The 21,597-nt window shown below is 42.2% G+C and overlaps 1 protein-coding gene across 3 annotated transcripts in view; it reads left to right on the top strand.

Annotated features, from left to right (window-relative positions):
- Positions 1 to 16,973, top strand: part of EFCAB11 (EF-hand calcium binding domain 11) — a 128,597-nt gene extending 111,624 nt beyond the window's left edge. For all 3 annotated transcript variants that reach the window (XM_074957139.1, XM_074957138.1, XM_074957142.1), the window contains one exon: positions 16,792 to 16,973. In XM_074957139.1, coding sequence (XP_074813240.1) covers positions 16,792 to 16,891 — 100 coding nt within the window. In that variant the 3' untranslated portion in view covers positions 16,892 to 16,973. The remainder of the gene's footprint in view (positions 1 to 16,791) is intronic.
- The last annotated feature ends 4,624 nt before the right edge of the window (positions 16,974 to 21,597 follow it).

Below are 21,597 nucleotides of genomic sequence, written 5' to 3'. Positions count from 1 at the left end.
GCACTGGTTGGATAAGAGAGAGGAGAGACTCCCTGCCCAAGGGAGACCCGGGTTCCCTGTAGGGGGTGGGGGATGAGCAGGGACTGGAATTCTCCCCCTCCCCCGCCCAGCAAGTATCTGAACTGGCACCAATGCTGCAGAATTGCATACAGGATTGTATGTAACTTGCCTAGGAGACATGACTAATGTCAACCTTGGGAAGCGTTACGAGCTTCAAAGGACTCTTTTAGACAATGCCCTAAGAGAAGAATGAACTGTTAGTTGAGTAGGTTTCCTAGGAAATCCTTCCCTCCTAGAAAGACCCTCATTTGATGATGATTCCCCAGTGGCAACTGCTCTTTGAAATCTGCCAGTTAGCCAGTTCTTAATCCATTTAATGGACCAACTTTGGAGAAAGGAAGAGAACTATAGTTATGGAATCCCTGTGCCTACAGTAGGAGGAAATAAAGAGTCTGTCAGTTTTAAGATATCTTTGAATTATTTTCTTCTTCTTAAAAACAAAACAGAATAAATGAAAATATCCTTATTGTCCATCTTATTACAGTCTGTGATATTGAAAGTGAGCAGAACAGTTCTTATTAAATAAGCATCATCATGAACTACAGACCCTCTCTCCAAACTGAATTCAAACAGTTTAAGATTCAGGATCAGTTTGTATAAACTTAAGAACCTTCCTACAATTAACTGTAAACAAAAGGTTTGTTCCTGCTCCTGCTCCCACTGAAGTCCTGAAGAATTTTGCTATTATTCCAAATGGGAAGAGGACAGGGCTTTTTTTCTGTCTTTCTTTGTCCCCTTGCTCAGAGGTGACTGCCAGTCTCTTGGACTACAGGTACCATACCATTCAGTTCTTGTTCACTCTGTCAGCTAATGTAATCTTTACACATTCATTAATAGTAGCAATAAATATGCTGCGGACTTCAAATAAAATATTTTCACATTTTAATGTTTGAAAGAAAACTAAGAAAAATAAGTTCATTGTAAAATGTTACATTGGCAGGATGAATTAAACACGTGATAAAAGAGGAAAGTTCCAGATTAAGTTTAAAATTCTTATTTTATTAAGCATAACATAAATCACTTGTGTGATCCTCTTTTAAGATAGTATATAATTTGATCCTTACTTTAAAAATATCATTTAACAAACTGGAGAGCACTCCAGGCTATCTCAAGGATAAGTACCTGTATACCTTGATGATAAGGTGATGATATGACAATTTAAATACCTTCTTGAGACCTCCCTCTCTCAAAATAGAACTTTTAACTGTTAGTAAGCCAAGAATATACATCCTGTTTTAGCCAACAAAACTACAATAATCTTTTTTTTTCTGTGTTTACTAAGTATCAGAGTGGCTTTTCCTAACACTTTTGTCTCTAAAGAAATTAAATGAAAATCCACATTACTAACTAAACTGCTGTGGGAGCCCTGCAGGAATCCCATCAACAAAGAAGCAAGCACTTAGAACTAGAAAGAGCCGGCTGGTTAATCAGAAGAGAAGTCAGCTTGTTGGAGAAGCTGTCATCCTTGAATCTTCAATTGATGGGTCATTTCATCCCCAGCAGGGGCTCCTTACATGAAGTGTAATTTTTACTCTCACTGTTCAATCAGTATGACAGCTTTGGCTCTAATGTGATGGAAGTTTTGACTCTAGTTTGAATTATTCCTCTGACAGTTCATAAAAAAAAATTCAGAACCAAACAATCAACAATAAAACAAAATTAAAACATTCTTTTTAATTTAAAACTCTGCCTGGCTGTTAGAATTTTACTGTTAATGTAGCCAGTGAAGTTATATACATAAGGATCAAATTCCACAGTTCCTTGTAGTTGCTACAATTTTTCTGAATAATAAGTGTCAATTAGTGAGTTTGTTATTCAAAGCTATCCAGACTGTTATAGTACAAAGCATCTACTATCAACTTGAACTGTAAATTCTCAAGTCTACATGCCCTCACTATAATTTACTGTATGCTCAAATGATAAATTATAGTTACATTCTGTAATTATATGGTCTAATTAAAAGAAATACTTTACAAATTATGTGTTCGACAAGGAGGCATTTTTTACAATTTCAAGAAAATGTTCTGTCCTTTCATTGTTTCCATAAACACTTTTCCATGTGAAAATGTCACTTTGGCAATTTTTTTCCAGTTGAAATTCCTGTTTTTTTTTCTAGCACATAAGAAATTCCCATTGGACCAGACATATCAGGAAATAGTAGTAACCATGAACATTTAGCAGCCATGAATGAACATAAGAATGGCCATAGTGGGTCAGACCAAAGGTCTATCTTCTGATAGTGGCCAATGCCAGGTGCCCCAGAGGGAATGAACAGAACAGGTAATCATCAAGTGATCCATCCCTGTCGCCCGTTCCAAGCTTTTGGCAAACAGAGGCTAGGGACACACTGTCTTGTATTATGTTTAGTACTTTTTATTTGTACTACAGTAATTCCTGCAGAGAGAGTTCAGGATTGGGGTCCTCATTGTAATGGTTATTGAATATATACAGAATAAAAAAATAATCCCTAGTCCAAAGTACTTACAATTTAAATAGAGACAAAATGTGACAGGTCGATGTAGAACACAATGAAAGGGAAAGACAAGGGTGACCATAATATATTTGCTAAGGGTAATTTACGCATACTAGATAAGTGTGGTTTGGAAAATGTCAACTAGAGCTCTTAGGCATTACGATTACAAAAATAAATAATAATAATAATTAATAGAATATATGTGGTAGAGAGCTAAATATTAATGGGAATATAACTCCCTTGGATATTTGTGGTTGATGCAAGGAAAGGGAAGTGCCAGGGATGTTCAGAGCACAGCAGCTTTTTGGGAGAAGACTGTGGACAACAATGCAAGTCACATTTCATACATACAGATAGTGCTGCTGAGTGGCTTGCTGTGTCTCATTACAATTAAGGTGCCACCATGGTAATTCAGGAAACCACAGAACTCTTCATCTGCAGGGCAACAGTGTTCCAAAGTTATTTAAAGAGAACACTCAGCCTATCTTTAAGTACAACTCACATGTAGATGAGGAGAAATGTGGAATAACCCAAGGTTTGAAGATTCATGAAGGAAAGCAGACAAGGAAAAGCCACTAGTACTCTTAGCATGTCTTAAACCAGTTGTATGTAAGTGGTGGAGAAACCTAGGTATGGAAATGTGAGCTAACTCAGCCCACAGATGTCTCGTAGGAGCTCTTATATGGCAATTTCCTGCAATATCCTGGACAATCCTTATTGAATTAAGTTAAACCTTAAATTTAAGGAGCTCGTTGTGTTAAAAATTCAAATGCTTGTTTGTTATTGTGGGATTGTATGTAACTTGTTTAGGAGACATGGCTAATGTCAACCTCGGGAAGCGTTACGAGCTTCAAAGGACTCTTTTAGACAATGGCCTAAGAGAAGAATGAACTGTTAGTTGAGTAGGTTTCCTAGGAAATCCTTGGGAAGAAGGGAATGCAAATTACCCACCTACAGATCCATCCTTTTGAAGCTGCACCTTGAAGAGAAATCAGTTGTCTAGCTGATTACCAATTCACAGTCTCTTCAAAGACCCAGACTGGATAAATGAGTGACACTCAAGTTCACGAGGATGCTTATTTTGAGTTAACAGTTGTTATGAATTTGTGACCACAGAAAAAAATCCTAGGTTTGAAGGACTGCTTACCAGCTGGAGCCCTTGTTAGAGTCAGGGGGTGATCTCTGGTAAATTTATTAGCATGAGTGTAGGTTCTTTTATTGTTTTTAATGTTTCCTCTGTAATGCTATCAATTTAAGAATAAATGTGCTTGCTTAGAAAGAGCTATTTGGTAAGTTGCCTATTGGTATGTCTACACTACGAAATTAGGTCTATTTTATAGAAGTCGATTTTTAGAATTCTATTGTACAGAGTCCATTGCGTATGTCCACACTAAGCGCATTAAGTCGGTGGAGTGCGTCCTCACTACCGTGGCTAGCATCGACTTACAGAGCGGTGCACTGTGGGTAACTATCCCACAGTTCCCAAAGTCTCCGCCGCCCATTGGAATTCTGGGTTAAGCTCCCAATGCCTGATGGGGCAAAAACATTGTTGCGGGTGGTTTTGGGTACATGTCATCAGTCGCCCCTCCCTCCGTGAAAGCAACGGCAGACAATCGTTTTGTGCCTTTTTTCCTGGGTTACCCATGCAGATGCCATACCACAGCAAGCATGAAGCCCGCTCAGCTCACCGTCACCACTGCTGTTGTGGGCAAGTCTACTGTGGGGGCTGCTGTGATCCAAGTAGCCAATGCAATCATTGACATTCTGTTATCAAGGGTAGTGACTCTGGGAAATGTGCAGGCCTTTTTAGATTTTAGGTGCATCATATTCCTGTCCTTTGTCACTGGTGAAGAAGTCTTGCAGCCGTACATTCCAGCCCGGTTGGCGCTCTAACACCCCATAGCACTTCTGTGATTGACACATGTAACAGCTCCAGGGCTCTTGCTCTTTTGCCTTGGCCGAGGTACCTTGCCCTACCAGGACCTCCAAACATTCGACACAGAAGCACCTGCAGCAGCTGGCATTGCTACACAGCAGCAGCTCCTGGGTGCCTTCGCAGCAGACGGTGCAGTAGGACTGCTAGCCGGCCTCGTCCACGGTGTACGGCTCCACCGCTTCCGCTGCAACTCCGCTCTCCTGCAAGCTGGAGGCTTCTGCCTCAGGCTGCTCTCTCAGCTGGCAGCACCGCGTGGTCTCACTTACTCCAGCCTACCCATTGTTCCCATGGCCCATGAAGCCTGGACAGTAGTATGGAGCAGTTCAACTATAGCCTTAGCAAGTGCAGAATAGTGGTAGAATGTGCCTTTGGACGTTGAAAAGCTCACTGGTGCTGTTGGTCAGACCTCAGTGCAACCAACATTCCCATTGTTATTGCTGCTTGCTGTGTGCTCCATAATATCTGTGAGAGTAAGGGGGAGAAGTTTATGGCAGGGTGGGAGGTTGAGGCAAATCGCCTGGCATCCAATTTTGAGCAGCCAGACACCAGGGCAATTAGAAGAGCATAGGTAGGCGCGCTGCGCATCACTGAGGCTTTGAAAACCAGTTTCATGACTGGCCAGGCTACAGTTTGACAGTTGTGTGTGTTTCTCCTTGATGCAAGCCCGCCCCCTTTGTTGATTTTAATTCTGTGTAAGCCAACCACCCTCCCCTCTTCGAAATAAACTAACTATTGTTTTGAAACCATGCATTCTTTATTAATTAAAAAAAAAAAGAGATAACGGACAAGGTAGCCCAGGTGGGGTGGAAGAGGAGGGAAGCACAAGGCCACATTGCTTATTGTGGCCACACTAAAAATCAAACTGTTTGAATGACAGCCTTCTGTTGCTTGGACCTCCTCTGGAGTGGAGTGGCTGGGTGCCCGGAACCTTCCCCCCCGCCGCGTTCTTGGGCGTCTGGGTGAGGAGGGTATGGAACATGGGGAGGAGGGCAGGCGGTTATACAGTGGATGCTGCAGGGGTCTGTGCTCTTGTTGACTTTCCTGCAGCTCCAACAGACGCTTCATCATGTCCGTTTGCTCCCCCATTAGCCTCAGCATCATGTCCTGCCTCCGCTCTTCGCGCTCACTTAATTCTTTCCTGGCCTCTGCCATGGAATGCCTCCATGCATTAAGCTGTGCCCTATCAGTGCAGGAGGACTGCATGAGCTCGGAAAACATGTCACCTGTGGAAGTATAACATTGTATAAGGGGACATGCTGGATACATTGTATATGAGAGGGCATGCCAAAACATGTTACAAAGTATCTGAGGGAGCACACGTAGGGACAGTTAGCTTTTGAATGGAGAAGCAATTAAGATAGAGCCAGCACGTCTAAGAAGCAGGCATCAGAATGGAAGGTGTGAAGGGCAATTAGTTAAGTTAACTGGAAGCTGTTAAAGGAGATTGTTAAGGGTGGCAGGTAATTGAAGCTACGTGACTGGTCTCAGGGATCTCGAAGGGTGGTGACTAAAATCTTTTCTTCTTTTGTCTGTAACTTCTTTGTAACTTGTTCTCCAGCAAGCTGTATAAATTAAGAGACACAAGCCCCACTCGGGGGGCTCACTTCTAAATGTATTAGCAGAGCAGCTTTGCTAATAAAACAGAGTGGTCTGATGAATTGTGAGTCTGAGTCAAACTTTGACAATTTGGAGGTTCCATCGAGATGGCAAGCGGCTTCACTGAGGCTGTGTGATCCCTGACTGCCTTGCAGGACGATCGTGGCAGCCGGCGCCTGGACGCTTAGTCCAAGCGATCCTCCACAAGACAGAAAGTTACACAGCAGCAGCGCAGTCTACGCCATTGAACTTGTTGGTTCCCACTCTGTTCGGGTAGGGGTCTTTGGATCCAGCTTCTGGAATCAGACGTCTCAGGTAATTATTATTTTTGTGCTTTAACCGGTTTGAGGACTGTCTTGTCTTTGTGTCTATCCGTCTTCCCCGTGGTGTGTGTGTGAATCTGGGAGCCATCTCTGTCCAGAGACTGGCTGACCCAGGGGTCCCCATCCCCACAGTCTGAATAAGTGGAATCTGCACAGCTGCAGCCGCACCACGCCTTGGGTATAACCCCTGGTGTGAAAGCAAGGGCAGTTGAGGCAGTAGCCTGTGGGCTCCTTTCTGTGTGTTGCACCGGGTACCGCTCTGCTGAGCCCGAATTTCCTTCTTGTGTGAGTGCTGTGTGAAGTCCTCCTGGATGGGTAATCAGAAGTCTAAGGTAGAACAGTTCCCTAAGGGAACTCCAGCTTATTTTATGTATTTTAGGAGGGGTCCAGACTCTTGTAGGTTTCTTGAAAAATGGTCCAAATTAGCTCTAGAGAACCCCAAATTACAGTGGCCACTGTTAGGTTCTTGGGACAAGGATCGAGTGGACGCTTTAAAAAGCAAACTCGTCCTCCCAAAAACCAAATTGGAGAGAGGAGAAGTAGACTGCTTCATGCAGTGGTGGGAAGAGGCAAATCGTAGATGGACTGAGTCAAAACTCACCTCTCTTAAAAATTCTATCAAAAAACTAACAATTCAATTGGATGCAGTCTCTCCCACCACTAGTCCGAGCGCTCCCCTTTGCCCAGTCCTGAGCAATGATCCGGATCAAACCCGACCCCCCACCATACTCCTGCGCAAATAAGAAATCAGAAAAGGAAAAATCTTCAGTGACTACAGATAATGAAAGTGAAGAAGATACCCTCATTGGCCTCGCAGCTCTGCAAAATATTATGAAGAAGAAATTGAAAGCAGACTGCAAAGATTCTCTTGACATCTCTTCTTGGAAAAGAGAACCTGATGGGAGGTTAATGGGAGACTCTGATCAAACTGTTGTGGCACCATTACGAGTCCTTAAGATGGGAGAAAGTGAGTCCATATGGGATTATAAGCCCTGGACTCGTATGGAACTTTTATCTGTAGTTAAAAGTTTTCCCAAACCACAGGAAAACTCTGTCAAATTTGCTGAGGAGTTTCTGTTAATCTGTGAAACCTATGAACCCTCTGAGACAGATCTCCTCCAACTGTGTAAATTGTTAGCTCCTGCCAGTTATTATGAAAAATGGTTGGCTGCCGCAGACTGGCCAGCTGAGGCACGCCACTCAACCATAAAAAGTACTGGCCCAGATTCGGCATACAGAGATCGGTGTATGGCTCTTTGGAAGCGCCTGCATCAAGCCATTCCCAAAGTGTGGTCTCCTAAAACAAACTGGACAGCAATACGTTGCTGTAAGCAAGGGCAAGGAGAAAGCCCAGGCGACTATAGGTCCCGGCTAACTGATATTTTCCTACAACATTCAGGAATACAAGAGCCCGATGTAAATGGGCAGGGGGCCTTGGCACATGCATTTGTTGATGGTCTTCTCCCTGCCACAGGCAGCATGTTAAAACAAATAAGTGTGGGATGGGAGACTGAAACCATGGACAAATTGCTGGCAGTAGCAGAGCATTGCCACCGCACTTTAAAAGGAAAGGAGGAACAGTCCTCCCAAAAGTTAATGGCTCTGCAGATACAGCATTATTCAGGACAAAGCAGACCACACTGGGGACAGGGACGGGGTTGCAGAAGGGGGCGGGGGGGGGGGCTGGATTAACTGGGGTTTGTAACTACTGTAAACAGCCTGGTCACTGGAAAAAAAGAGTGTCCAAGATGACCTAATAATTGTATGGGAAATCAAGTGAACCCCCCGCTGGTTCCTCCAGCTGATCCCCAACCCTATTTTTCACCCCAACAATGACGGGATGCTGGGGAACCTCACAAAGTTTTAGCTCCCTTATTACCTCTGTCCCCTACTGGAGAATGTGTCCTGACTGTAAATGATCTCTCTCTCCCTTTCCTTGTTGATACTGGAGCTTCTCTTTCTACAATCCGCACCACTGACTTGCCTGAGGTTCCCCGATCTGGAAAATCTGTGTCTGCTGTTGGCATTACAGGGATCCCTACCTCTTTTCCCCTCTCAAAACCTTTGTCTGTTCAGGTCGGTCCCCTCTCTGAGGAGCGTGCATTCCTCCTCTCTGATTCCACCCCTGCAAACCTTCTGGGACGGGACTTGCTATGCAAACTTGGCTGTTCTATTTACTGCTCCCCAGATGGTGTCTATCTGCAAATCCCTCAGTCTTCCTTATGTGATTCTGTAGCCTCCCTGCTGTCTGAAACTTCCCTCTCCACTCCGGTCTTTGGGTTGCTCTTTGCATTCTGATTCCCTTTGGCGATCGCCCACCGGTACCTTTGTAGCCCCACTCTCACTCTACCCGTCTCTAGCTGCCCTGCTGCATGGTGTTTCGCATGTCGGCAAGGAGGGGATGGTCTCTGCTATGAGTAAGGCAGGGTGGTGGGCTCCCCATTTCAGCTCCTTTGCAACCCGCCACTGTGCCGCTTGTGTTACTTGTCAAAGCCACAATATAGGCAAATCTGTAAAAGTAACACAAGGGTTCCGGGGTTTGCCTCAAGCACCTTTCCTACACTTCCTTGTACAACTTGATTTTGTACAAATGCCAAAGTGTCAGAAATATGAATTCATTTTAGTTATAATATGTCTGTTTTCGGGTTGGATTGAAGCCTTTCCCTGTCGCAAAGCTGATTCATTGTCCATTGCAAAATGTCTGTTAAACCACATTATCCCTACCAAGGGAATTCCTGCCACTTTGTCTAGTGACCGGGGAACACATTTTACTGGAAAAATTGTTCAACATCTAAACCAGGTATTACATGTCACCCACCTGTTGCACTGCCCTTACCATCCACAGAGTGCAGGGGCAGTTGAAAGGCGAAATGGTGTGCTTAAAATAAGCTGGCAAAAATCTGTAGTTCCACAGGGTTAAACTGGCCAGCTGCTTTACCACTGGCCCTTATGGAGATTCGGTCATCCCCACCCTAGAGACACAAATTGAGTCCATTTGAAATCATCATGGGACGCCCTATGCGAACAATGGCTACTATTACCCCAGCCCCAGACATAAACCTAACTCACAGCACGCTCCTCCAGTACTGCAAAGGGTTAATGCAAGCTGTGAGCTCCTTCCATTCGCAGGTGCGAGCAGCTTGGCCGACGGAACCCACCTCTGCTGCCTGTCACACTCTTGAGCCTGGTGATTGGGTCTACCTGCGGCACCACCTTCGGAAGCACGCCTTGGAACCCCGGTGGAAGGGTCCATACCGCATACTGCTCACCACCCAGACAGCAGTGAAATTATCCGGCATCGCTGCATGGATCCACGCCTCACAGTGTAAGCCAGCGCCACCTCAAGGGGACCAAGCACCTTTGCAAGACCACGCAGAACCAGCTTCAACCCCAGAAGACAAAGAGGAACAGCCTGCAATACCTTACAATCTGCGCTCTCGTAAGGGTTGCCAGAAGCAGAGGGTAAGCAGACAGCAGGACCCAACAAACAAGAAGCAGTAGTGAGCCTAGCGCCTGCTGCCTGGTGGACGTAAAACCGTGACTGCGGTTCCCTCGAAAGGGGTTGTCGGAACCAGAAAGGGTCCTGCTTCCAACATGTGTCCTTTGAGAAGCTTAATCCTCAGCTACTGTGTCCTGAGGGTCTGGGGAATCCAGAGTGACAGTGACAATTCTTTCATCCAACAACAGGTGCAGATAGCCCAGATCCTGAATATTTCTAATTGCTGGGTCTGCAGCCACATCCCAGCTCACTCACAAGCTAGTATCCCCACCATGGCAATCCCTTTGAATTCCTCAGAGCTTGCTGGAGAACCCTATCCACTTAAAAGAACATGGAAGGAAAATGACACTTGGGGGCTGGGAAAAACATATGTTACCCCTAACCAGAGTGCTAATCTAATGTTGTTAAATGTCACCAGTGAAAGTAATGAAAAAGAACGATTGATGTATGGAATCCAGTAAGTCATTGGTCATGGGCGTAGCCTTGACCAAAAGGGGGGATTGTGGAAGTATAACATTGTATAAGGGGACATGCTGGATACATTGTATATGAGAGGGCATGCCAAAACATGTTACAAAGTATCTGAGGGAGCACACATAGGGACAGTTAGCTTTTGAATGGAGAAGCAATTAAGATAGAGCCAGCACATCTAAGAAGCAGGCATCAGAATGGAAGGTGTGAAGGGCAATTAGTTAAGTTAACTGGAAGCTGTTAAAGGACATTGTTAAGGGTGGCAGGTAATTGAAGATACATGACTGGTCTCAGGGATCTCGAAGGGTGGCGACTAAAATCTTTTCTTCTTTTGTCTGTAACTTCTCTGTAACTTGTTCTCCAGCAAGCTGTATAAATTAAGAGACACAAGCCCCACTCGGGGGCTCACTTCTAAATGTATTAGCAGAGCAGCTTTGCTAATAAAACAGAGTGGTCTGATAAATTGTGAGTCTGAGTCAAACTTTGACACACCATGATTGCGGTTTTTTTGCCTTCTCATCTGTGATAACCTCAGGGATGGAGATGATAGGGGGAGCGTAGAAACATTCTACACTCTACGATTCTGGGGGGACTGCATCGTCACCTATGCTGCTGAGTTTACCACACTGACCAAACAGGAAATGAAATTCAAAAGTCCCTGGGGCTTTTCCTGTGTACCAGGCTAGTGCATCGGAGTTCAAAGTGCTGTCCAGAGCTGTCACAATGGAGCACTCTGGGATAGCTCCCAGAGGCCAATACCATCGATTTGTGTCCGCAGTACCCCAAATTTGACCCAGCAAGGTCGATTTTAGCGCTACTCCCCTCATCGGGGAGGAGTACAGAAGTCGATTTTAAGAGCCCTTTAGGTCGACGGAAGGAGGTTGGTTATGTGGACACAGTCATTTTTAAATCGACCTAACACGGCTAAATTTGACCTAACCCCGTAGTGTAGACCAAGCCTATGTCAGTTGCAGTGTACATTGTCTCTCAGGAGAAAGGTAAAGCAGGCCAGCTTAGTCAATCGGACTTTGCTGGGAATTCACAGTGTCGGCAGGGATCAGTGCAGCCTTGAAATACTGCGGTCAAGAGGTAGAGAGATACATGTCTCTGCCCAAGAAAGGTGGCATCTGGGGAGCCAGAAGTCTGAGTGGGTGCCTTTGCTGGACCATAGAGGGGGAGTAGAGGTGCAGTTGTCCTGAACTATGACAGGAGCACCTCATATGGCTCACACCATCCCCTCCAGCTAACTCTGGAAGTATAGTTGGCATGTTGCAGGGCCTTTGAGAGTATGATCCTCAGATCCCAAGAAGGGCTTGGAGAACTCCTCCCAACAGACATGAGTGATTACCGTACCTGTGTGTAATATCTTGTATTTGATCATAGCTTATATGTTTCTGCTTGGAAAACATTTTTCTCACCAAAGTAATAAATCAAACTTTCATTGTTTTAAGCTCATTAAGTACTGTACGTAGTGTTGAATTCTCTAGGTACTATATTTGAGAATGGTATATCACAAGATTTAAAAACAAGTCATCTTAGTACAATGAAAATTTTGAAATCCAAGAAAACATTTTTGTTTGCAGTGTTGTTGTAGCAGTGTTGGTCCCAGGATATTAAAGAGACAAGGTGGGTGAGGTAATGTCTTTTAATGGACCCACTTTTGTTGGTGAGAGAGACACACTTCGAGGTACACAAAGCTCTTCTCCAGGTCAGCTCTGTGCCGCTCGAAACTTGTCTCTTTCACCAACAGAAGATGGACCAATAAAAGACGTTAACTCACCCACCTTGTCTCAGTGAACATTTTTGTCACTTTTAGGGAAATACTCAATTTTCTAGTGCAGCAATAACCACAGTAAACTACCATCACTGGGGAATTCAACGAGAAGTAACTTTGAAGTTTTAATTTGTTGCCTGATCTATAGATTATGTATTAATTATATTGATTATTTAAGAATCAAGGTAGCCCTTTGGGCTACAAATTTACACCAGGTGCCTCCCTAATGTTTTATTTGCTTTCTAAATTTTATTTATGTGATACATTTGCATTTTTCTCATGAGTGTTCTTTCTCTGCAATTAAAACTTCATCCTTCAAATTAATACAGCATATGCCTTCAGTGGTACAACTAACTAATCTTTGTTTTTAATATTATAGATCTGAATGATCACTCAGCTTTCCAACTCACCATGTAACTCAGCCATTGAATCTGCTGGTGGGGGGAAACACGAGCTTGGGAGCATATATAAAAATTATGACCTTTTCCTTTGCGCTTTTTAGATATACATGGTGAATAAACATGGTTGATCTATAAATCAGGATCACTGTATTCTCAGATTTAGTGCCCATTTTCTAGGTAATGGTTACATGAAGCTTATTTGTAATATAAAAAGAAGAAATATTGTAATGCTGTGGGCCAAATTCTGCACTCACTAACTTCAATGGGTATTATGCCTGAGTAAGAAGTGCCAGATTTAGCCTTATATAAACTGTATTTTAAAGGTGACAAAGGAAAGGAAAATATAGTGGCTGATCAATACATAATATTGTTATTTATCAAATGAAAGGGTGAAAATATATTTTCAGTGTATGGATAACTTTTTTTAAGTAAGTACCCAATTTCAGTGATTAATAAATAGGAAATTTTAAGAGGCAACATATATTAAACATTACTCTTGTTGATTATTCACTTACACTTCTTATTGAGATTTACAGTTAAAATATTCCTGTTGAGAGAAAAGTACCATTTATCTAATCCAGTTCCTCAAGAAAAAATACTTAGGTGGTTTCAGGAGTCTTCACCTAGCTAATTTAATAAGAGGGTAATTTATATTCCACAGTCAGTAACTTGTGATACTGTTATTACTAAAATTCAAGTAAAAGATCACAGAGTCTGCCTTATCTACTGCATACCATGAAATATCTACATATATTTTATTAAATAAAGTTAAATGAATAGTGACCTCTGAGATGTGCAGTTATTTTAGATCAATATACTATAACACATTATTTTCTTAATCACAAAGGTGAGTATTCCATCTGTCTCCAATGGATAAAGATGAAGATTTAACTCTCTGAGACAATTTTGGTTTTCACATTACTTTCGCAGAGCTTTCAGAAATCCACATTTTAAATTAAGTATAGTATTTCTTAAATTTACTAATTTTAACCAGCCCATAGCTCATTTACCATTCATCAGTCAACATGTGCTGCTAATCTCTGCTAAAAGATTGTTCATATAATGAACTTCGATTGAAAAGAGCCTTTTAGTGGCTTTTGAGATATTGAGCATGTGCCACAGAGAGTTTTAGGACCAAATTTTCAAAAACTGCGTTCAATCAGGGGCACAAATGATAGAGGGTAAACATCTAATTGCACCCTCTACTTAGATAGTCAGACATTTGGGATGAAATCCTGGCCCCATTGAAATCAATGGCAAACTCCCATTGATTTCAATGAAGGATTTCGACCCTAAATTCTAAAATGTGTACCTGTCATTGATTCTGGCAGAAAATGTAGAGGCTTGATTGAACTAGATGGTTCATGTCTCATAATAATATCAGAGACTGTTCGTTTGTTAGACATCAGCTCACAAATATCAGTCTGGATGTATTGTTTGTCTGGATATCTTAGTTAGCTAATTATGACTGGAATTCAAACTAGCAAATATGATCACCAAAGCAGATTTTTAAAAAATTCTTCAGTAGATGATCTTTTTAAAATAAGCTACACCCCCTGAGAGGATGTAGCAGTGGACATTCTCCTCTTGCCCACTAGGGAAGTGAGGAGCATTTAGACTGTAAGATCATTCGGGTAAAATACCAGTCACTCTTATTTGTCTGAACAGCATCAGGCATATCTATGCTGAAGTGTAAATAAAAATAATAAAAGGCAAGCACTGATCAGCCAGTATAGTCTTCTGTATCTTGTTTACAAGGGTCAGACAGATGGGAAGAACTGGTGGTACTGGGCAATCCAGCTCTCCTTACATTCCCAAACCCTGCCTACCCTCAGTGTTGTTCAGAAGTGAAATCGTTAACAGTGCATCAGCCCCATCACTTCTGTGTGAACTACAGCATATATTATAGCAAGGGATCCAGTTTTGATTTCAAGACTTCAAGTGATGTAGAATCCACCATGTCCTTAGGTAGATTATTCCAATAGTTAATTATTCTTATTGTTAACTAATTATGACTTATTGCTAGTCTATCAGAAATCTCTTCCCCATGTAGGTACTTGTAGACCATGATCAAGTCAGCTTTTAACCTTCTTATGAACTGTGTTTTTTAAGTCTCTTGCTATAAGGCATGTTTTCCAGATCTCGTCATTCTTGTAGCTTTTTTCTGAATGCTTTCCAATTTTTCAACATCTTTTTTGAAGTGTGTACACCAGAATTGGACATGGTGTTCTGGTGATGATCTCATTAATGATAGAGATAATACTACCTCCCTAATTCTCCTTAATATTCCCCTGCTTACATACCCCAAGGATCACATTCACCCTCTTAGGTACAGCATTGCACTGGGAACTCATGGGAATTACTACACTGCTGCACAGTTCAGATTAAGGAGGTGTGAATAGCAGTGCAGACCAAAGTCAAGCACTGTAACTCTCCTGTGTGGATGCTGTGGGCATGACCTTAAAGGTTTGCGCTAAAAGACTACAGTAGTCCAATCTTGGGACCTTTAAGTTTGTGCCTGCAGCATCCACACAAGGGAGTTACAGTACAGAACTTTGGTGAGCACTGCTATTCAGACCGCCTTAGTCTGAACTGCAGGGCAGTGTAGACTACTCCAAGTCATTTGGTTATCTACCATGATCGTTAAGTCCTTTTCCGCATCACTGCTTCCCAGGATACGGTCCCCTATTTTATAAATGTGACATACATTCGTTGTTCCTAGTGGTTAACTTTGCATTTAGCTGTATTAAGAGGCATTTTGTTTGAATGGGCTCAGTTTACCAAGTGATCCAGATTAGTGTGTATAATTAATCTGTCTGCATCATTATTTATCACTCTACCAATTTTTGTGTCATCTTCAAGTTTTACAAGCAATGATTTTATATTTACTTCCAGACCTTTGATAAAGAAATTGAATAGCAATTAATCCATTTAATATGGACAATATGGACTTTGTGTGGTGCTAATTTTTTTAATCAGAGTGTCATGCAGAACTATGCCAAATGACTTACAGATGTCTTGGTATATTACATTAACACATTAACTTTTATCAATTAAACTTGCAATTGCATCAAAATATATAAAGTTTGTTTGACAAGACCTATTTTCCTTAAAGCTATGCTGTTTGACATTAATTATGCTACCACTCTTTAATACTTTACTTGTTAACACCTTTGAGATAAATAAGAGCAGTTTGTACCCTTCAGAACCGTTGCTTCAAGCACAAACGAAAACACAGTTGTCTAAATTTATATCTAGAGGGTTTTCCTTGTAACTATAAAGACTAGAAACTTTATAAATGTACATTTTTCAAATTGAAGATTAAATAATGCAAAACTGCTGGGGCCACAATATGATTACCATTAGAGTTTATCAATAAGTACCAGTTCGGCATAGCTTAACATTAGCTGAGAGAGTGGCAAAAAAGACCTTTTGTTGAAACCTCTTCTTTGGTCTCACATTAGTCCTGCATTAGGGTATTTCATAGGATCAAGTGTGGGCCTTTTGTTAGCATTATCTTTGTCCAGTAAAGAGCTAGGTATCAGGCTAAAGATGTCACAGTGATCATTACAAAAGGTAAATTGCATACGAGTTTGCAGTGCAGTAAAGGCTATGTGGGTTTGGCCAGCATGTCCTGTCACAGAGCTTTGAGGTAATAGCTCCTCTGAAGCAGTGTGATCCAGTGGATAGAACATTGGACTGGAAGTGAGGGGCTTGGGTTCTATTTCCAGATCTTTCACTAACTTTGAGCAAATTACTCTCTTTATGACTCTATTTTCCCTTCTGTTGATGTGGATAATGGTACTAAGTTCTGGTCTACACTACAAAATTACTTTGGAGTATCTGCATCCCTTAGGGGTTTGAATAATCCACAACCGTGAGCAATATAGTTATACCAGCCTAAGTGCTGGTGTATACAGATCTATGTTGGCGAGAGAGCTTCTCCCGCTGACATAGCTACCACCTCTCACGGACATGGAGTTATTAAGCCAACAGGAGACCTCTCTCCTATCGGCTTAAGAGTCTTCACCAAATGTGCTACAGCGGCCCAGCTGCATTGGTCAGCTGCGCCAATGTAAATTTCTAGTGTAGACCTGCCTTGCTCTCTTTTTTTAAAAGAACTTTGAGAAAGGTAAGGTTTTTTGTTTTGGTTTGGTTTTATGCAGTTCTAGTGACACCACAGTAGGAATACTCCAGAAGGATATTGGTGAATTATAATACAGACTATAAGATATCTATAATATCTTTTCTTTTATAGGGAAGTCGATCAGGATTCTGATGGTCATGTCAGCTTCAAAGAGTTTGAATCTGCAATGAACTACGGACAAAATGAAGTATCACAACTGCACTTTGCCTAAAGCGTATTCTCTGGTGAAAAGATAAGATATTTAAAAATCAATGAAACTTCAATTGTTTCAGCTAGCACTCTTACTATAAATGCGGCCCTGAAGAACTGCCTTTGAAGCTCTACAGTTGTCAGTTAGGGTGTATTCGTGTGTGTGTGTGTGTGTGTGTGTGTGTGTGTGTGTGTGTGTGTAATACTGAAAATATTTGAAATCTAAATTGATCCACAATTTATCATTTGTGAGAACTTCAGTTATATACTTTTTCTGTTTGGCTCAATAGATGAAAAGAGAGGGACTGGTTTCCAGATACTTAGTATTTTATTTGTTGACTTTTTCAACAGTATTTCACTAACGAGCCAAAATGTCTCATACACCTTTAAAGAGAGGCTACCTGGGACTAAATGGATTTAACCTTTTATGGTGGATAAAACCTATCTTTTTTTTAAACCATCAGTATGTTTATTTTCCATGTAAACACCTTGTCCTTTTTCTTATAATATCACACATTGTTTTAATTGCAAGGTCATTTATTGGTTGGACAACTCTGTGATTTAATTCTAAAGCATTGCACTGTTAAAAAAAATTAAGAATTGGATAATATGAAGTGTTTAATAATTAAAAAAATAAGAAACTTTCACACTTTTAAGGCTTTTCTCTGTTAAATTAATTCTTTTAGAGGTAGTTTAAAAGAACTCTCATAAATAAAGAAAAATCACTGAAGTTTAGGTCACACACCTCAACTTGGCCTGCCAAAAGGATATGTACCCAAATCTTGAATGAACTTCACTGAATATTTTCGGTAGTGTATCTTTTGGCCAGGGTATTTCCCAAGAGCTGTGAGGAAATTAAGATGAAATCTGTCATTGCCTGCACAGACACACTCACCCATTCATTGGCTGATTATGAAGATTTTGTACTCTTATAGGAAATTGCCTGTTCTCTTAGCTTCAGACATGCCCCTCTGAGCCACACTATGGCTATTTTCAGAACATGTTGTAAGTCCTCCTTGTTTGATTTATTTTATCTGTGACCATTTACCTTCCACTGTTTTCATATAGCCTTCCTAACCGACAGTAGAAAGTTTGATGCTGGGTCATTGGGTCTGTCCTTTGAGTGCTAATTTTTTACTTACCATGTATATTTGCATGAAAAATGCAAAAATTATTCCAAAATTTCAAGGCAACTTTTAAATCGCTGGTTTTTCTATGGCAGTGGTTTTCAACCTTTTTCATTTGCAGACCCCTAAAATATTTCAAATGGAGGTGCAGACCCCTTTGGAAATCTTGGACAGTCTGCAGTCTCCCAGAGATCTATGGACCACAGGTTGAAAACCACAGATATATGGCCTGGTCTACACTTAAAAGTTAAGTTGACATAGCTATGGCACTCAGGGGTGCAAAAAATTGAGTGCCATAGCTATGCCAATTTAACCCAGGTGTAGATGCAGTTTGATCAATCGCAGAATGTGTCTGTTGACGTAGCTACCACCGCTCAGGGAGGTGGAGTTCTTACGGCAACAGAAAAACCCCTTCTGTCACTGTAGACAGTGTCTATGCTACGGTGGCATAGCTACAACACCATAAAGGAGGGGTTCAGCGACCAGACGACTAGCAAAGTTACCAGAGACAGTAAAGGGGAAGGGATGCAGATCAGGATAAGTAAAGAACGCATCAGATCTGCTGACCAATTTGAATGAATTCAAATCAGTGGGGTCGGATGCTATTCACCTGAGGGTGCTGAGAGAATTAGCTGTAGAAATCTTGGAGCCCCTGGCAATAATAGTTACAAACTAATGGATGACAGGAGAGGTACTGGAAGACGGGAGAAGGGCTAATGTAGTGCCCAACTTTAAAAGAGGGAAAAGGAGGAGCCAGGAAGCCATAGATCAGTCAGCCTGACTTCGATAGCTGGAAAGCCAGTAGAGCAATGTATAAAACATTCAATTTGTGAATACCTGGAGGATGAAGGGGTAATCACTAGCAGCCAGCATGGATTTACCAAGAACAAATCAAGCCAAACCAGCTTCATTCTACAAGATAACTGGTTTGGTGGATAGGGGGAATGCAGTGGACATATTATACCTGGACTTCAGCAAGGCTTTTAACATAGTCCTAATGACATTCTGATAAGTAAACTGGAGAAATGTAGGCTCAGCAGAACTACCATTAAGTGGATACATAAGTGGTTAATCAACCGCAAACAAAGTGGAATGATGTTGTATTGGTGGGAGGTCTCAAGTGGGGTTCCACAGGGATTTGTTCTGGCTCCGGTGATGTTTAATATCTTTATTAATGTCCTTGATCTAGGAATAGAGAGCATCCTGATCAAGTTTGCAGATGACACAAAGCTAGGGGCGGGGGGAGTTTGCCAATACTTTGGAGAATAGAGATAAAATTCAGAGGGATCTTGATAAATTGGAGAATTGGGCTATAGACAACAAAATGAAATTCAACAAAGACAAATGGAAGGAGCTACACTTGGGGAAGAAAAACCAAATCCACAAACACAGAATGGTGGGAACTGGCTTGGCAGCAGCTTTGCTGAGAAGGCTCTGGAAGTTGTGGTAGATCACAACCTCAACATGAGTCAGCAATGCAATGTTGTGGGGAAAAAAAAAGCAAATGCAATTTTAGGTTGCATTAACAGAGGCATAGCATGCAAGTCACAGGAGGAGATAGTACCACTTTCCTAAGTGCTGATTAGGGATTAGCTGGAGGACAGTGTCCAGTTTTGGGCACCAACGTATAAAAAGGATGTAGAGAAACCAGAAAGGATCCAGAGGTGAGCGATAAAGATAATCAGTGGGATGGAATGCAAGTCATATGAGCAAAGGCTGAAGGAACTGGGTACATTGAGTTTGGAAAAGAGGAGATTAAGGGAGGAGATGACTGCAGTCTTGAGGTACTTGAAAGGCTGCCATAAAGATGGAGAAAAGTTTTTCTCTTTTGTCCCAGAGGGCAGGACAAGAGGCAATGGGTTCAAACTTCAGCACAACACATTTAGATTAAATCTCAGGAAAAAACTTCCTAACTGTAAGAACAGTAGGACAATGGAACAAACTACCTCGGGAGATTGTGGAAGCTTCTTCACTGGCAGTTTTCAAAAGGAGGCTAGATAGCCATCTGTCTTGGATGGTTTAGACCAATGGTTTTCAAACTTTTGTATTGGTGATCCCTTTCACACAGCAAGCCTATGAGTGGGGTCCCCCCTTATATATTCAAAACACTTTTAAAAATATTTAACACTATTATAAATGCTCAAGGCAAAGCGGGGTTTGGGGGTGGAGGCCAACAGCTCGCAACCCCTCATGTAATAACCTTGCAACCCCTTGATGGGTCACGACTCCCAGTTTGAGAACCCCTGGTTTAGCCACAGCCAATCCTGCATCTTGGAAAGGGTTAGACTAGGTGATCCTGGCAGTCCCTTCTAACCCTAAGATTCTATTATTCTAACCCTATGTCAAGGTTCCTTCCCCACTCTGAACTCTAGGGTACAGATGTGGGGACCTGCATGAAAACCTCCTAAGCTTACTTTTACCAGCTTAGGTTAAAACTTCCCCAAGGTACAAATTATTTTACCCTTTGCCCTTGGATTTCCACTGCCACCACCAAACTTTATCTGGGTTCCTGAAAAAACGGAGTTTGGACATGTCTTTCCCCCCAAAATCCTCCCACCCCTTGCACTCCACTTTCTGGGGAAGGTTTGGTAAAAATCCTCACCAATTTGCATAGGTGACCACAGACCCAAACCCTTGGATCTTAGAACAATGAAAAAGCATTCAGTTTCCTTACAAGAAGACTTTTAATAGAAGTAAAAAAAAGAATCATCTCTGTAAAATCAGGATGGTGAATACCTTACAGGGTAATTAGATTCAAAACATAGAGAATCCCTCTAGGCAAAACCTTAAGTTACAAAAAAGACACACAGACAGGAATATTCATTCTATTCAGCACAGCTATTTTCTCAGCCATTTAAAGAAATCATAATCTAACACATACCTAGCTAGATTACTTACTAAGTTCTAAGCCCTGGTCTACACTAGGACTTTAGGTCGAATTTAGCAGTGTTAAATCGATGTAAACCTGCACCCATCCACACGATGAAGCCCTTTATTTTGACTTAAAGGGCTCTTAAAATCGATTTCCTTACTCCACCCCTGACTAGTGGATTAGCGCTTGAATCGGCCTTGCCGGGTCGAATTTGGGGTACTGTGGACACAATTCGACGGTATTGGCCTCCGGGAGCTATCCCAGAGTGCTCCATTGTGACCGCTCTGGACAGCACTCTCAACTCAGATGCACTGGCCAGGTAGACAGGAAAAGAACCGCGAACTTTTGAATCTCATTTCCTGTTTGGCCAGTGTGGCAAGCTGCAGGTGACCATGCAGAGCTCATCAGCAGAGGTGACTATGATGGAGTCCCAGAATCGCAAAAGAGCTCCAGCATGGACTGAACGGGAGGTATGGGATCTGATCGCTGTATGGGGAGAGGAATCCGTGCTATCAGAACTCCGTTCCAGTTTTCAAAATGCCAAAACCTTTGTCAAAATCTCCCAGGGCATGAAGGACAGAGGCCATAACAGGGACCCGAAGCAGTGTCGCGTGAAACTTAAGGAGCTGAGGCAAGCCTACCAGAAAACCAGAGAGGCGAACGGCCGCTCCGGATCAGAGCCCCAAACATGCCGCTTCTATGATGAGCTGCATGCCATTTTAGGGGGTT

This window comes from Natator depressus, chromosome 6 (assembly GCF_965152275.1).
Source record: "Natator depressus isolate rNatDep1 chromosome 6, rNatDep2.hap1, whole genome shotgun sequence".
Lineage (NCBI taxonomy): Eukaryota > Metazoa > Chordata > Testudines > Cheloniidae > Natator > Natator depressus.
This window is presented reverse-complemented; position numbering and strand designations above follow the sequence as displayed.